At 43.0% G+C, this 18922-nt stretch overlaps 1 protein-coding gene across 1 annotated transcript in view; it reads left to right on the top strand.

Annotated features, from left to right (window-relative positions):
• Positions 1-17331, top strand: part of sptbn1 (spectrin, beta, non-erythrocytic 1) — a 78961-nt gene extending 61630 nt beyond the window's left edge. The window contains exons 36-42 of the mRNA XM_083650935.1: positions 765-961; positions 2174-2274; positions 2463-2517; positions 10011-10210; positions 11949-12122; positions 13059-13101; positions 13976-17331. Of these exons, the coding sequence (XP_083507061.1) occupies positions 765-961; positions 2174-2274; positions 2463-2517; positions 10011-10210; positions 11949-12122; positions 13059-13101; positions 13976-14194 (989 nt within the window). The 3' untranslated portion in view covers positions 14195-17331. The remainder of the gene's footprint in view (positions 1-764; positions 962-2173; positions 2275-2462; positions 2518-10010; positions 10211-11948; positions 12123-13058; positions 13102-13975) is intronic.
• The last annotated feature ends 1591 nt before the right edge of the window (positions 17332-18922 follow it).

Below are 18922 nucleotides of genomic sequence, written 5' to 3' on the forward strand. Positions count from 1 at the left end.
CCCTTCCATCCAACCAGTCAGTCAATCAAAGAGTGACTCATTCATTCAGCAAGTCAGTCAGCAAGTCAACTAGTCAGTGATCTAGTGGATAAATAAGTTACTCTGTCATCAAACCAATCAATCAAAGAGTCACTCATTCACTGAGTCAAGTCAATCCATGTCTCAGTCAGTCAGATATCTTCTCAGCTGCTAGATGTATTATTAATGATTAAAGGTCCCATCTGGTGTAAAACAAGATGTCCTTGATCTTTGATAATAAAATACTTGTGCGAGCTAGAAACATCATGGAAGTCTCAACACACAGGGTCCCCAGATAAAGAAGCCACAGCAGCCATGTCATGAGAAAATGCCTCCAAAACGAGCTGTTTTGTCTTCTGTGATTTTGTGACGTCACAAAGTAACACTCATTTCATTTAGCCGCTTACAAACATTTACAGAAAAACAATCAACTGCACCAAAGATGGATCTATCCCAACAGATCGTCTTATCTTATCTTATCAAAACAGTGCATATAGTAATGAGGGGAGAGACAGAGCACATAGAGAAGTCCCACAGAGGCTGGATTATCATTTTTTTTGGCATGTGGTTGCAACAGAATTAATAAACTTGTTTTAAAGACCCATGAGACATGTTATATACAGTTAAGAATAGCATGATATAGGACCTCTAATGTATTATTAAGTGTATTGAGTGTGTGTATTTGTGTGTGCGCTTGCATGTGTGTGTGTGTGTGTGTGTGTGTGTGTGTGTGTGTGTGTGTGTAGTCCTGGAGGTGCACCAGTTCTCGCGGGACGCGGGCGTGGCGGAGGCGTGGCTGCTGGGGCAGGAGCCCTACCTGTCGAGCAGGGAGATGGGACAGAGCGTGGACGAGGTGGAGAAGCTCATCAAACGCCACGAAGCCTTCGAGAAGTCGGCCGCCACCTGGGAGGAGCGCTTCTCTGCCCTGGAGAGGCTGACCACGGTACAGAGACACACCCCCTGACCGCCCCGCCCCGCCCGGCCACAGCAGCCCCGCCCCTGTTTGGCTAGCACAGCATAAACAACATTAGAAGAGCCTAAGTCCCCAGAAAGTAGCAGTTTGTGGTAAAACAGTAAAGTAACGTTTAGTCACCAGCATTGCCTGCTATTAGCTAGGTAACTTAGCTAGTATGTTCCACGCACAAATGTATCGTACTTGTGTGAAAACATCCCGGTATGAAACACACGGGCGTTGCGTTAACGTTAACCCCCACTAGTATCGCAGTAGCCAGCCGGAGATAGACCTCAACATCTGCTGCACAACTCTTTGAAAAGTGGCTAGAACCGCCCCCTAAGACCAATAAAAAATGCGTGACAGACACATGAATTGACCAACCACGGGACCTCCTTCTTTGGTGACGCAACTCGTGGGGCGGTACATTTTGTGCGATGCACGCAGACAGCCGGACTTCCGCCCTGATGCTATTGGAGCCGCAACGTTTCTTGTGGCAAAACCAGGAAATGCTGACTTGTGATCCAGGAAGTGATGACATAAGACGCTGGGTCCGTCTGACCACAGGAGACTAAAGGCCCAATTATACGATACAATTATATACGTTAAAGACGTTAAAGACTGAGACGGACAGAGCCTTCTGCCCGTACTCTGCGTTCATTTCGTGCGTTTTCTGTCCGTCATCTGAAAGCTGCATGAAACGCAGCAAAACCACACACACACTCAGGCATTTGACTCTCTACTGCCCACTGGTGAATGTATTGCTTATTAGCATGGTGCCAACGTGAAAGACGCATGGAGGTATGTGGGCAGTGGCGATAATAACGTTCGAAACGGACGCATTTATTTACGTATGAAAATGGAGTATAAATGAGCCATTACTTCTTCCCACTAGCTCTGGGTAGCTTGTAGAGAGACAAAGTTATGAAGTCACTTCCACGGCTTTGGTTGGGTAGTCTTTCTAATTCTGTATTTTCACAGGCTTATACTACAACAGTTTACCATGAACTTTCTTGACTTGGAAAATGATCGTTGAAATGTAATTCATGTATGTAATGTAATTCAATGTAAGTCATGGTGCAATTCATACAGGATCAAACAAGTATTTGTCTCTCCCTATCAAACAGTTTAAAATTAAGTTCCAGTCTAACTTGAACGTGTGTGTGTGTGTGTGTGTGTGTGTGTGTGTGTGTGTGTGTCCAGATGGAGTTATTGGAAGTGAGAAGAAGGCAAGAGGAAGAAGAGAGGATGAGACAACCTCCAGCTACTGAGGCCCCGCCCACCGAAGCTCAGCCACAGCCGAGGTGTGTGTGTGTGTGTGTGTGTGTGTGTGTGTGTGTTTGTCAAAAATACATCTCAGTTCTGACAAATACATGAAAAACTGTATGTAATGTGTGTTATCTGTCCAAAAAGTATCTAACTCTGCATGTGTGTGTGTGTGTGTGTGTGTGTGTGTGTGTGTGTGTGTGTGTGTGCGTGTGTGTGTTTGCAGGGAGGGCGAGCTGGTGTCTCAGAACGGGCTGCCGTCTGACCAGGAGTCTCCCAGGGTTAGTTACCGCTCGCCTGCCTACCAGAAATACAGCAGCACCCTCCGCAGGGCCACCTGACACACTCACACGCACACGCACACACACACACACATTCAAATGGACATAGGAAATACACACACCTACACATGTAACACACACTATCATGTATGCACGTGCTAATGACATGTTAAATGTCTGCATATTTATTTACACACACACACACACACACACACACACACACACACACACACACACACACACACACACACACACACACCAGAAAACACAAACACATGCACGCGCCAACACACTCCACATTCTGCAGACACTGACCCTCGACCCCACACACCCAGATCTCATTGACTCCGTTGTTTCCATACTTTGATCCGTCCACACACTCACTCCTGGGATCTAGACCCTAATCCATTCCTGTATTTATCACCTTATCTTTAGCATTTCATGTTTGCAACCCCCCTTTAATAATTTCTTTTTTGTAAGTATAATGTGTTTAACATTAAAGGTAGCATGTAGCATTTTAGCAACGATAAATCATTTGCATTTTAATTTTGAGACGTTGGTATAATTACCGTAAACAAAGCACGCCATCAGCGCTATGTGTGAACAACAGCGGCTTGATTTGGAGAAACACTAGCACTAACAATACCAGTCATATCCACCATGGTCTCATTTGTTTACAGTAAATATACCAACGCAGCCTTATTAATTTAACACGGATATTTTGATGTTTAAATATTCTACATGTTGCACCTTCAAGCTATAGCTTTGCTGATTAGAGTTTCCATGCAGTTTTTTGCTGCAGGTTATATTCTAAGGCCCTGTGTCCACCTGGAACCTCGGTTCAGTGCGAATCAGATGTTTGTAGCAAAGCACTGGTCATGACTCCTGCTGCTATGAGGCTATTGATGATCTGGAAAAGAAGGAGCTCCTAAGGAAGCAAAGACATTTTAAAGACTTTATTGCTTGGCTGATTCAAAAACACATTTAAAGGGACAGTTCACCCCAAAAATCTAAAATATGTATTTTTTCCTCTTATCTGTAGTGCTATTTATCCATCTAGATCGTTTTCCTGCGAGTTGCCGCGTTTTGGAGATATCGGCCGTATGTCTGTCTGCCTTCTCTTCAATACAATGGAACTGGATGGCACTCGGCTTATGGTGCTCAAAGCGCCAAAAGAATACATTTGAAAAACTCTGGCAATCAATGTCTCTTTTCAGAAATCATGACCCAGTTACTCAAGATAATCCACAGACCTTGTTGTGAGCAGTTTATCTAGGAACGACATGAATTTCCTTTGTACTGAGCTACACCCGCCAACGTCTCACCACACAGAAGGAAGCGTGCATCTAACTGTAGCTTAGCTATAACATTAGCGTAGCTTAGCTGTAACGTTAGCACGTTTTTGCGGTGAACTGTCCCTTCAAACCAACTCGGCCGTATCCTACCTTCATGAAGGAGTAGCACCCCAAACTGTAAGAAAACGGTTTGAAATCCAATCTTTCTTTTGCTGAAATATTTGTAACCTTGCACCTAAGCACGTTAAAAACACGCTACGCTCTCAGTAGTGAGAAACATGCAAGCGCCTAAGCACGTTAAAAACACGCTACGCTCTCAGTAGTCAGAAACATGCAAGCGCCTAAGCACGTTAAAAACACGCTACGCTCTCAGTAGTCAGAAACATGCAAGCGCGCTTCCTTTCCATTGAATATCAGGAGGAAAAGGAAATGGGCGCACGGTAAAGGAGAGGTTCCCTGTGGACACGCAACTTAATTCAGTTTAATTATGTTTTTGCTCCGTAACAAGAGTGTGACGTTGAAGGAGATCATTTTGCCGGGAAGTGTCGGGGAACAATGTTAGGATCTATTCACATAGGAAGGTAGCTTGGCTGGATATGTTTTTTTATTTTTCATAAGGTAACTTTACCCCTTCCTGTTGCTAATTTTATGCCGCGGTTTTGCTAATGGTGGAAAAACACCATTGATTTTTTCTTTTCTCCTCAATTAGGCTTTTCTCACACTCGGGTAGAAAAAGGGAACATTTTGTTACATTTTGTTATATTTAGCGACAGAATGTGTGAATCCTCATCTGGTGAGAGTGGGAGTGAGACTGCATGAGTGGTGTATGGGACCCTCAAAATACATTTACACACACACACACACACACACCTAGACACACACACACACACACACCTAGACACACACACACACACACACACCTAGACACACCTCTGTTTGTATCCATTCCTCCCCTCATTTTCCTTTCCCCTCCCCCTTCTCCCCCCTCTCTCTCTCTCTCTCCTCTCCCGTCTCAGCTCGACACTCCTGTCATCCTCTTCCCGCAACTGTTAATGTTTCTGCTCCTTTACGTCATTATTTACAAACTCGCCATGTGGAATATGAACAGCTGAAAAGACAACAGAGAGAAAATATATATTTCTGAATATAGGGACCAGCCCCCCTATCAGGTTTTACAGCCACTCTGTGATTTCAAAAGTTTTCACTTTACTTATCAGCTAAGGTTTGTTGGTGTATGTGTATGTAGATAGATAAATAGCATGTATAGATACCATAGATAGATAGATAGATAGATAGATAGATAGATAGATAGATAGATAGATAGATAGATAGATAGATATAGATAGATAGATAGATAGGTATTCTATATATTCACTAGGGTAAATGGTGGTGTCTTCAGCATAATGAGATACAGCATACTGTAGGAAAAACAGAGAAAATAATCAAAGAATATAAAGAAGAATCCATAAAATGTAAGGAAGCAATAAAAAAAAGCATGGAATTGTGTGCCTTTTATCCGAAAGAGCCTTACAGTACTTGAATGTGACGAAAGTTTATTGATGGCACGTTCAGCTAAATCACTGTCTGACTCTCATAGTCTTAAAATAAAAGGTTGTTGAAGTTGAAATCGTTTTTTCAAAATTAAATCACTCAGACATTATGGGTATCGGGAGGGAATCGTTATCTAAAGTAACATTGAGTCCAACGAGCATGTGAGTTACTTAAAAAAATTGCATAAATTGGTTTACGTTTGTGCAAACAATCAATGTGTAAGAATAGGAGACACTTTCTCCAACCAAACTCTTGGTAGTATCTACCTGCCCCAGGTGCGTCTCCATCCCACTGCACACAGTTACCATCCTCATAATATTCCCCATAGAGTTCAGTATGTGTACCACATGTACTCCATCACACATACTCTATACTCTATGTAAAATACTATTCCAAGTTACTAGCCTACAGTATTATATACTGCATGTAAAATGTCATTGTATGTAGTTAATGGGGGATTTGTTGAAAGGTATACAAGGGGGATGGTCAAGTAAATGAATTAAGAACTGAAAGTAAATTCTCACATTCTCTACAAAATAATTGATTTCTACTTTGCACAGTACTGTCAAATAAAATAATTTTATGCACTACTATTAAAGGCCACTCAGCGAAGCAGAAATAGTATAACAAGACACGTTAACATTTTAAGACTATAGGTTTTACTAATGGTTAAGCAACCACTATACTGTATAAAGAGATATTGAAATGAACGCAATAGTTATACGGTATATACGTATACAATATACTTTATCCTCTTCAAATCTCCCCTTGCTGCATCTGCACTCTCATAATGTAACCTCCATTGTAAATCACTGCTGTTGGATAAACACCATGTGCTGTACGAGCAAATGTTGCTTGCTTTCTCTCACTTGAATTTTAAATTTTAAAGTTGATATATTTCTGTGTCGGGTGAGCTTAAGAACCGTTGGACTTTAAAAAATCATGTCAAAGATCCATGAGTGTCTATAAGAAAAGCATTAATTTATTCATTCCAGAAAAATACATTAAGTACACACGTGGTTTTTGTCTAACAACAGCGATGACCTTGCACATATCTTTGTACATATATATTCATATTATATGTACATTAATCGGTCCAACTTCAAAATCATTCCACATCATGTAGAACTGATTCCCACTAAGACATGTCCCTGTGTGCGTGTGTGTGTGTGTTTTTGTGTGTGTGTGTGCGTGTGCGTGTGCGTGTGTGTGTGTGTGTGTGTGTGTGTGTGTGTATGCGCTCGTGCGTGTGCGCGTGTGTGTCTGGGTGTGTGTTCTATCAGAGAAAAGAATCACTCTGATCCATTCCATCCCAGTAGATTTTACTCCCCCAGCTCTCCTCATTGTCTTGATCGTTGACCAACATAATCCCATGTTACAGTAAATGCAACACACTGTTTTTGTATTATTATCATGATGCTTCATTGTTTCTCACGGTTTAATGTTACGATTTCTCCATCTCTCGTCATGGTTTCTGTTGCATGTCCATCCAACCCCCTTCAGTCCATCCCTAACTAACACACATTCCTCCAATAAACCGTGTCACAATCAACCGGTGCACTCAGACCCACGGGGTGTGTGTCCTCTGTCTCTGTGTTCATGTAGCTTGTCCCTACTGTATATACTGTGTTGGTGTTATCGTTATGTTGCATGCTGTCACCATCATTAGGCATGTTGCTACAATTACCTGTCACTGTTTTTTTTTATTGTTTTCATCTCTCATGTTCTTCAATGACTTTCATCCTGGGGCCTAGATTATGTTGTTTTCATACAATATATTTTACTTCAATCTGGTTTCATGGACATGGACCAAGGGCAGGGCAGGAAACTAACTTATTTGTTTCTGTAGGACATTTTTTGGAATGTAAATGTAGATTGCCATTGAGAAAGACCTCAACTTGGAAAAAAACACAATCAATTTCCATGAAACCAGCACTTTGTGCTATGTAATGGTACTTAGTTATGCTACAGAAGAACATTCAAATGAATTGTTACAAAATATATATCTCTTACATAGCTGGGAATTAGGGTTCAGAAAGTCAAATCGTGACCAATTAATTACCATTAGTTATCACGAGTAGGGCTAGGCCATGTGTCTGAAATATATTCGCATATTTTCCATGTTATTTGATTCATGATATTTGACAAATACACATCAAATAACTGTAAGAAAGTCAAGTCAAATATGTGACTTTTTTGGACATACGGTAATTTGTTTTGTTTCAGTGAAAGCTAAACCTCGTGAAAAGTGCATGGCTCCAACCAGTACTGTAGGTGCTCAGTGTTTTCTTTACCAATTCATTTTGATGAAGCTTTACTCAAGGCTCTGATATAGATCTGTAGTCACGTTTTGTAGAAACATCAACAGTATTAAAAAAAATGAACTCTTTACAGATAAATAATATGCATAACATAGCAATATACTGGGGAGGATAGTATTTCCTGTGATTATGCGCACCTGGTTCACGGTATAACAAAGTACCCTGTGCAGCACTGAAGTCCCATACTCTCAGTACAAATATCTCCTGATGGGTATTATGCCTTTCATACAACGGTTGCCAATACGTGTACTGGTTCAAAGGTTTTCTCCAAAGTAGAAAACATGAGAACAATACTGTATGGCTAGCTTTAATTTATGGGAATAATCATTAGGGTTGGAATGTGTGTTTGGAACACCTTGGCAGAAACTCGATATGTCAAAACGGGACAGCGAGTTCCTAGGATAGCCTTAAAAGTTCCCAGGATTGGTCCAACGCTTGACAAACGTTCAGGAAAAGTTCAGAGGATTACTCCACAATCTCTCAGTAATAGCTCCCAGGATTGGTCCAGCCCTTTGACGATCTCTCAGTAAAAGCTCCCAGGATTGGTCCAGCCCTTTGACGATCTCTCAGTAAAAGCTCCCAGGATTGGTCCAGCCCTTTGACGGATCTCTCAGTAAAAGCTCCTAGGATTGGTCCAGCCCTTTGACAATCTCTCAGTAAAATCTCCCAGGATTGGTCCGGCTCCCAACAGTTCTCAATAGGAGCGTCCATCACTGGTCCCGCCCCCTGAAGAGCTCAGTCACAGGGTAATAAGTGACCGGTTGGAGTGGGTGTGGTGTTTTGATACTAGGCCAATCGCATTCTCCCCTCACCAATAATGATACTGAATAATGACTTCCAAGCAATTCTGTGGATAATTGTTTGAGATTTGTGTGTTTGTTGTTCTTCCCTCCTCCCCTTGTGCTAGCTCTACCTGTCTCTTCTTCACACACTGTTGACCATGTCGTGTTTTATGGAGTGATGATGTGATCTATATTCTGCATGTGCTAAAACCTGTAATCAGTGCATGATCAGACCATGTTGGCTGTCTTTGCTGTTTCTGTGAATGTCTCAATTTTCTAATCGATGCTAGAATCCAATGCTGAGCTCACACCTTTACAATGCAAAAAAAAGGGCTGATGTAGCTGAAGGCACTGGTTTGATGGACGGGTCTTTACGCACTAAATTTAAATTAAGTTTTCGCTAAAGTTGAGTTCGATTTTAGGTTGGTTTCATTTGGATTAGTTCAATTATTTTACTTGGTTGGGCTTGAGTTTAAGTCCGTTTTAATCTGGTTTTGTGGCTAGTTTGCAGTTAACATTGGTTTTGAGTGGTTATGTGGTGTGGTTTTTACATTGGGTTAGTTTAGGTTTTCGCTTGCTTTAGCGTAATTGGGTACCTTTAATTGGTAAATGGCCTGCATTTATATAGCGCTTTTATCCAAAGTGCTTTACAATCAGTAGGTACATTCACCCATTCACACACCGATGGCGGCAGGCTACCACGCAGGGTGCTGGCACACCATCAGGAGCAATTTGGGGTTCAGTATCTTGCCCAAGGACACTTCGACATACAGACTGGAGGAGGTGGGAATCAAACCACCGACCTCTTTCATCCAAAGCGATTAGTGGACAACCCGCTCTACCTCCTGAGCTACAGCCGGTTTGGGTTTAGAGTGGTTTGATTTTCACATTTAGTTACATTGAGTTAGTTTGATTTAGTTGAGCCTCGTCTTAGGGGAGAAATAACAGGTGTGAACAACAGAAGTCCTATTTCCACAGACACATCTCCAATGAATGTGGTCCTTGGTCTCAAAGACTAAACTCATGTTTTATTTTGAAAACTCCCCCAAAATAGAAATGCAAATGTACATGCATTTTGGCAGACCACACTCGTTTTGGTTATAAGAGCATTTGTGACTTTTCTAAATCACGACTGATTTTGATGGCGTTGGTTGAAGCTAGTAGCAGTGCCCTCTCTGATGTTGGAGTACTGAGCCGATCTATCTACAATCAGTTACAACTTTGTTGACAGGCCTGGTCTTGTACGATTTATTTGATTCATGTAACTTTTATGTAGCCACATTGAGGCACATTTTTCAGGAGAGATTTTGATTTGAGATTTTTAATGTGACACAGCCTGTGATTCTGCTCTGCCTCTGCATGCTACAGCTCTGATAACTGATTTCCTGTGTGTGTGTGTTTGTGTGTTTGAGAGAGAGAGGTTTGAAAGTGTGAGCGAGAGAGAGAGCGAATGAGAAAGTGTGTGTGTGTGTTTGGTCTCTCGCCCATCCTTCCCCAGCTTGTCTCTTAACTCCTCTCTCTCTCTCTCTCTCCTCGGTGTCCAGGACGCGGACGGAGGCGAGGCTGTAAACGGCGTGTCGGAGCCCAGTCCCGCGGGGTCTCCCGGGTCGACTCGCAAGGGCAAGGCCAGCCAGGCGGCCACGCTGCCGGCCAAAACCCAACAAGACTCGCCCACCTCCCAACTGGAGGGCTTCCTGCACCGCAAACATGAGTGGGAGGGGCATAACAAGAAGGCTTCTAGCAGGTAGGCAGACATTTAAATCCAAGAATGCCAAGTCGATACTTGTGTCTTAGTAGATGATGATCTGGGAGAGGAGGAACTTCTCAAGAACATAAGAACCAAGAAGCATATTTACAGTTTAAAGGGATACTGCAACATTTTTGGAGATTCGCTTATTTGCCATATTGCCGTTAGTAAAAGTATAATGTAGATGCCTTTTATCTTCACTGTGCGTGCATTAGAAAGTGCATTTCACCCCTTACTGCTATTAGCTTAGCACTACAATGACAGTCTATAGGACAGCTGCCTGGAAAATTATATATATATATATATACGGTATACACATACACACACATATGTATGTACATGCATTATTATTTTTTATTTTTTCTGCTCTCTCCAAAATTTCAATAAACCTTTATCTCATATTATTACAATACAACAATACTAGTGTTGACAGTGTTGACAGTAATAGAAGATGCCAAATCATTCAAAACAATACGCATTTTGCTTTTAGGGGGATTGTGCCAGCGTGCGGCGCTGTTCCAAAACGTGTCGACGTGTGTCGTTGCCTGGGAAACGCACATCCCATAATACAACTGTTCGCAACGCATCCCATAATAGTATGATGATACTTGGGATGCCATTGCGAACATAGATGCGAACAGGTTAGCTAAAAGTTTAGCGTCGCCAGCGACGGCCCCCACCGTTGCGGTCGGGGTACGTTTCGAAATCGCTTCAGGCCTGAACATTTGTCTAGGGGAAACACTGATATACCGTATATATACTTTTTTTTTTTTTTTTTTTTTTCATGGTATTTTGGAAGTGAAGTCTGGATCATTACAGTTGGATGTAATTCAGTGAAACTGGCAGCAGACAGTTAAAGCCTAGTCTCTCCCCAAATATTAGGTTGAATCGCTGCGCTCCGCATACTACATAAGTGAGTCTGTGCCAGTTAACAGCCACTGCTGGTTTTGAAGGCGGGTTGAAATTGAATGAGTGACAGGTCGTAGCACCGATGAGAGAGCAAATGGGCTGCGCCTCCCGTGTTGTCTGATCGCAAAGTCGTCACTGGCATATGACTGGCCAAGTGAACAGTTCCCTCCCATAACCAGCCCTCTGAGGGAAAGTGTCCCAGACCCAGAGAGAGCTCTGCAGCATGCAGTAACATAGTGTATCAGCGTAAGAACTCTCATGGGTCTGGTCTGGTCCGGTCGCCGACAGAAATGAGGACTTGAGTCGACACTTTCACGTGTCGGCGAGCAGTGTCTGCTACCTAATGAAATGTCTAGTGTCGCTGACTACATCACATAGTGTCGCGCAAGTCTGATTGGCTATATAGACGGCACGCGCTTGACTTCCTTGTTTTGGTTTTCACTCGATTGAAATGAATGAACGTGTCCCCGCTATTTTCATCAGCCTGTCCTTGATGTATGACTTCGTGAAAATCACAAAGAACATCGTGACCAACTTCCCAGAGAGAGAGGAGGTGAGTTGTGTGTCGTTTATATGCGGCTGCAGCCAAGTACGTTACATCTTGCATCCGAGGTGGTTTCACTGTGCATTCCATTCCCTCTCTTCTCTTGGCTGTCTGCACTTATAGCGTTCGAGTGTCACGTGACCATTGAACCGAGGCGAACGTTCACTGAAGTATAAATGCAACACCATGAGCGACACTTTCTTTTTCGTCTGCGACCATGTGCTGAGCGACACTTTCTAATAAGTATAAATGAAGCTGAACTCTCCCTCTCTGTGTGTGCAGGTCGTGGCACAATGTGTACTGTGTGATCAACCAACATGAGATGGGCTTCTATAAGGACCAGAAGAGTGCCAGTCAGGGCATCCCCTACCACAGCGAGATCCCCGTCAGCCTGAAGGACGCGCTCTGCGAGGTGGCACTGGACTACAAGAAGAAGAAACACGTCTTCAAACTCAAGTGAGTGTCCCGAGGGTGGAAACCTGCACGTCCAAAAACACTGTACGACAAAGTCAACTGTGACGTGATCACACCCAAAGTGAACCCTGTCAAATGTAAGTCAGGGATACTCAACTTGCTTTGCCCGGGGGCCACTTTCGTGAAATGATAGAAGGCCAGTTAATAAACAAACAATATACATTTTTCTGTAGTGGATTGTAGGTTTTTGGGGTGTCAGCTGGAGTTTAGGCTGACAGTGTTAAGGTCTCATTATGCTTTCCGCATCAGCGAGGAACGCGAGTGTCCGCGCGGAAAAGTGACGTCAAATCAGCAGACACGCCCCTCCGCAAGGCTCCGTGCGGACGGTTTTCGAGCGGCCGTGCGCACGCCGAAATTTGTAACTACGCGGACGCGGACGGGCGGACAAAGTGGAGTTTTCAAGACTCGCGCTCAATTCCGCCTGCAGAAACTCACACAGAGTATACAAGCTCCACACGTTTCCTCGTCAGATTCCGTGTCTCTCATTTCCGTGCGGCCGGCCAAAGCGTCAAGCATAATCCAGGCTTTATGCACACCGGATAGTTAGTTAGGTTAAGTTAGTTAGGTTAAGTACATACATAAGTGCCTGGGTAGCGAGCAGACCGCGGTATTTGACAATTTAGCAGCTAAATCATAGATTATTGAAAGATATTCCATATTCCAGACTGAAATGCTATAACAGAAGTGGAGTATTGGGCAGAATGACATGAACATTTGGACACTTATTCAGCGGGTATCTTGCATGTTGCGTTCAGGTGCACTGTAATTTTTTTTTTTTTTATGTTTTTTTGTTCAATTCTACCGCGGGCCACATGCGGCCCGCGGCCGCAAGTTGAGTATCACTGATGTAATGTAAGTGCTTCCTGCAAACGTTCAGAGTGATAATAAAATGTTGCTTCTTCTTTTTTGCCACTGCAGAGTTACTGACGGGAATGAGTATCTCTTCCAAGCCAAAGATGACGTAAGTAAAAAATAAACACTTTAGAGCTGCAAACAGTTCATTCTTGAACGTTATACATTAGAACCAAATGAGTAGACTGACATAAAGACTCTACTCCCTCTGACTGCCCGCTCACTAGAACAGTCCTTGTATTATCTAATGGCTACAAAGAACCAGATGTAACTTTTCCAAATGATTCCTCTCAGATATGGAGCAACATGTGACAGTAGGTTCAGTAGAATTTCTACGTCAACATCCCAGAGACGATAAAGCCTCAAATATGAGATGGAACGTGTGTGTGTGTGTGTGTGTGTGTGTGTGTGTGTGTGTGCGTGCGTGGATCGCAATTTGGAAGCTAGGAGCACTGATTCGCCAAACCTGCTTGCATGCAAGCTACCAAATTTCTTCAAGTAATGAGTATGAGTAACTAAAATGCTTAGGGTAGTATTAGAGTAAAGTATACCTTTTATTTAGGAAATGTAGTGGAGTAAAAGTCAAAGTTGACAGAAATATAAATACTCAAGTAAAGTTGCCTACAGATGCTCCCCAAAAAATATGTGAGTCCTGTAACAACATATTATGTGTGTGTGTGTCTGTGTCTGTCCAACTGTGCGTTTACACCAAGGCAAAATTTGCGAGATTATAAAGGCAATGCAAACACGCAAGCAGATGCCATTTCGCCCTGGGCGGCGTGAATGCAACGAAATCTCGCGGCATGAATGAGGCAAAATTCGCCTCATTTGCTCAAAGTTGTCCATTTTCAAAATTGTCAACTTTGGCGAATCGTTTGCTCGAGCGAGTGAAGCTCTTCTTTTTTCGCCTTGATGTTGAATGCACCTTAACCCCCCCCCCCTCTCTCTCTCTCTCTCTCTCTCTCTCTCTGTCCGTCCCGCAGGAGGAGATGAACTCCTGGATCTCGGCCATCTCGGCCGCCGTGTCGGGCGCCGTGGCAGAGATCATCCCCAGCAGCCACAGCACCCCCGCCCCCGCCGCCGCCGCCAACGCACGCGCTCAGACGCTCCCCGCCTCCGTCGCCGTGGCAGCCGACTCCAGCCCGGGCAAACGAGAGAAAGACAAGGAGAAACGCTTCAGTCTGTTCAGCAAGAAGAAATAAGACGCTATACTTCTTTCCTCTTCTCCTCTTGCTCCCTGTCCTCCTCCTCTTCTCATCTTCTCCTTCTCCTCCTCCTCTCTTCCCCCCCTCTCTCCCTCGGGTGCTGCCGGGTGCGCTCGCCTGCTCGCCTATAGTCGTCGATCTCCGGTCAAATATTTGATGTCCATTTCCGTTGATCGCCGTTTCAATCTGGAGGTGGCTCCTAGCAACTGATGCCCGTCGCAACGGATACTGTGATAAGTGTAAATGCCAACACTTTCTATGAAGCCAGTGTCTATAATGCATTATAAGGATAGTTCTATTCATGCATAGACAGTTCTGATGTTTTATCATCTGTTATGAAGCTTTTTCATTGAAGTGGTAATGAAAAAGCGTCATAACAGATTGTAAGTAAATGTACTGTACTTATAATGCATTATGATGGCGTTATCATGTGTTAGCAGTAGGATTATAATGTATTATAGACACTGGCTTCGTAAAAAGTGTCACTGTGTCATTTGTCTTTTAATTAGGAAAATAATTGCTCAAGATGTCATGAAATGTCCCTCTAAATGGGTTAAAAATGTAATTAAACTGTTGGTGTCAGTGCAATAACGTCAATATATTGTAATTGAATTGTAAAAAACACTTTTAGCCTATTACAATATCAGCGTGAAGAAATTTGACTTATGTGTGTTATATTTTTGGCCTCGTTGATAAGAACATTACATCGCACCTGGACGAGTTATTACAGTATCCAGCAGCTATTCCATCATCAGTTGCTACCCAGCTTCACACCAAAACTCCATGTGGCGTCGCATTGTGTAATAACATGACAAAATGTAATACACTTTCACTTCATTATGTAATGACACACGAATGTTGCAGTACACAGCGTGAACGCAATATCTAATAAATGTCCCATATTTTGTCATAAATTATTCCATATTTTGGTGGTTATTAAAAGTAGGATTTGCTTCTTTTTTTTTTAGATGGTTATTTTGTATTGACCACTATGTAATAGTTGATTACAAAATCTGTGAAATTGTATTCCATGTTGCGTTCAGGCTGTTTATTACAAAATGTGGCAGAATGCGGGTGTTATTACATCACGAAGTGAAAATGTATTCCATTTTGCCGCGTTATTAATGTCGTTATTACACAATGCTTTGTTACACACCCAGACACCCACTCTTCCCCCTCTTCCTCATCGTCCTCTTCGTCTCTTAAGCGTGACTCCAGCATGCAAGCTCCGAGCCAAAACTCTCCACTCCGTGCCTATCAACCGTCTGGTCGGGCTCAGAGCTACAGCTACAATACACCATCGTATCCTCTTTTTTTTTGTAAGATAAGGAGCGGGAAAAACAAACGACAAGACAAGATCTCATTGAGAGAGAAAAAAACGACATGGGAGGGTGCAAACGCTTCAGGCAACTGCCATCGTAAAAACACCAGAATTTGACGCCGAACAACACCGACCTAGTGGAGTTACCAGAATATTCCAATTTATGACTTACTATTATTATTCTTTGTGTTTTCTTTGTCCCGTTTTCTTTCTTTACTTTCTGGCTTTCTCATCGTCCCGGCTTTCGTCGACTACTGCCTTTGTGCGTTTGTGTTTTTACGCTCCCCAGTCGTCTTGGTTCTGTTGGAAGTTGTAGGTGGTTCCTATCGGGCCCGTCCTCAGTTTTGCGAGGCCTCGTCTCGACCCGTGGGACCCTCTGTGGTGGGGAGAGCGAGAGCGCGGCCGGGGTCAACCTGTGCAGAATCGCACCCCTCAACTCTGTGTTGACCCTGTTATTAGACAGTAGGGAAGATGGTTTAAGATCTTGACCTGTGAACCTGGATAACCCAGTGTCACACAAAAAACATAGTAACGTTGGTCTACGGCCCAAAGACGACGTAGTTCCACCAAAAATGGCTTTAGAATTCCTCGAAGGTAACATTTGTTTTGACGCTCGAGGCATTCGCGGCGGCCTCCCGCGGTCGCTCAGCGTAACGACAGTCTGATTGAAGTAGGTTGGTGATGCATAAGGGTGAATGGGCGGGATGTGTAACGTCCCCGACTTCCAACTTTTTCATCGCGAGAGCCGGTTTTCCCATTGTTTGCCCACGTGTCCCCGCTTTGAACCGTAACCCAAACCTTAATCCTAACCTTAAGCACGTTGTTTTAGTTACCTAACCTTATCCGCCATGTTTTGTTCCGTTCAGCTACTGTCTAATTCCAGTGTAACCAGAAAGAAGGGCGGCTGTGACTTGCCGCGTCGCCCCGCGGTGCTTTGAACTGTATGTATAACTTGTGTATAACAAACTGTTAAAAAAAATAAACCTGTGTTTTAATTTCACTTATTACTATACTACTAAGAAGACGTACCGACCATAATAAGCTTCATTTGAATATAACTCTCTACGTAAAAACCCGAATACTATGTACACTTACAAATCTGAATGAAGGAGCCATCGAGTCAGGTTCAGTAATCGTACCCGACTCGACGGGAAAAATAACTAAGACCAGTAAGAATGTTCGATAACTCTTGACAAACTTTAGAGCATCCAGTAAGTTTTATTTTATACTTTTTGGTTTGTTTTCGGAACATTTACTTATGCCCTTAGTTATTTGAAGTATGTTTTTTCCTACAGTATGTATTTTGAGTTTCACAGTTAATGTATGTTTAAGATTTATTTAGTCCGACAAGTATGGAGACGTAGATGTACTATAAAAAAATTACTTTAAGCATTGTTGTTAAGTGGAAAAGTGGATTCTAAAGCGATGTACTGGGAGCAAGTCATGTTGCAGAATGACGGTCGCTTGCTTGTTGGCTTACTTTGCTGTTAAATCTCTTCAGTTACTTGTGCGATCGCGCTTGCCTCGGAAACATGACGGCGAAGGAAAAGGGCCAAAGGTGGAAGCTGGTGAGGCGCTCGTTTTGCCACAACCGGCGAGGTTAGTCGGGTGGGGCTCGGCCATCTCCAGGCAAGCCGAATCAAAATGCTTCAAGTAACTGAACCGATCTTCCATTCGGTAATCGGCCTGATATGATTCCTGTCATTTCTTTTTGCTACATTCTCTGGCGATTTGATAAATATAGTGTGCATTCCTCTGTCACTGTAACGATAGATATTTCTTCATATTGCACAATCAACAATGCCACGATGGGTGCGGGTGGGCTTGGGCGGGCGCTCGTTTTGCCATAGCGGGTGGGGTGGGGCGGGCGGGGCCGGGGCTGTAGGTGAGTTAGTCAGTGTGATGTGGACCAGGGGTCACCGCTAGTTGGATCTGCACCTGTAGACTCCTCCCCTCTGCACCTGTAGACTCCTCCCCTCTCTGTTACATATGTGCAAAAAGCCATTAAAATGCTTTTAAAACAAACTTGTGTTTTTGTTTGTGTGTGTGTGTGTTTGTGTTTATGTGTGTGAGTGTGTGTTTGTGTATAAACTGTCACAGCCTCGTAATTTGTTTATGGTAGGAGCTGGTAAGTGGCAAACCTGTCATCGCCAAACGACGTGCGTTTGAGCCATCAGCCTTCAAGCCGCAAAACCATGGATGCTAATAGCCGTTAGCTGTCTAAGCTAACAGCTAATAACAAAATTAACATTTAGTTGTATGGGTTTAACCAACTATTGTATTTGGTGTGAAAGCTTACTATTGTTGAAAAGAAAAATGTGTCAAAAATGTGGGTGCCACGTTGAAATGACGTCAAACGACACGCTAGGAGCAACTGGTGCTTGAGAAATCCTACCCAAGTTTGCGAGTAGGAACTCTAAGTTAATGTGGCCTTTTATTAGATTTTTGCTAGTAGCAACTGGCAATGTATGCAAGTCGGGTTAAAAACATTTCTCTGTATATTGTCCTTTGATTGGTTGAAGACTTGGATTGCCTTTGTCAATGATACCCACAGGTTTGGATTGGACTGAAGTATCAGTTTTCCTGCTATTGGTGTTGGGAAACGTGTGGAGAATGTGGAGAAATAATAATGTGGAAAAACACTACAGTAGCACTAACAATAGTACTAATGTGTGTTGGGAAACATGTTCATGTGGAGAAACACTACTAATGTGTGTTGGGAAACGTGTTCATGTGGAGAAACACTACAGTAGCACTAACAACACTACTAATGTGTGTTGGGAAACATGTTCATGTGGAGAAACACTACAGTAGCACACTAACAACACTACTAATGTGTATTGGGAAACGTGTTCATGTGGAGAAACACTACAGTAGCACACTAACAATACTACTAATGTGTATTGGGAAACGTGTTCATGTGGAGAAACACTACAGTAGCACTAACAACAGTACTAATGTGTATTGGGAAACGAGTTCATGTGGAGAAACACTACAGTAGCACTCTAACAACACTACTAATGTGTATTGGGAAACATGTTCATGTGGAGAAACACTACAGTAGCACACTAACAATACTAATGTGTATTGGGAAACCTGTTCATGTGGAGAAACGGTACAGTAGCACTAACAACATTACTAATGTGTATTGGGAAACGTGTTGATGTGGAGAAACACTACAGTAGCACACTAACAACAGTACTAATGTGTATTGGGAAACGTGTTCATGTGGAGAAACACTACAGTAGCACACTAACAGTACTAATGTGTATTGGGAAACGTGTTGATGTGGAGAAACACTATAGTAGCACACTAACAACACTACTAATGTGTTTTGGGAAAGCAAATCTGTGTAGCAAATGGTTTCAACCCAAACATTGCTGCAGAAAGTTATAAGACATTTG

The sequence above is a fragment of the Poromitra crassiceps genome, assembly GCF_964638095.1.
Source record: "Poromitra crassiceps genome assembly, chromosome: 14".
Classification (NCBI taxonomy): Eukaryota; Metazoa; Chordata; class Actinopteri; order Beryciformes; family Melamphaidae; genus Poromitra; species Poromitra crassiceps.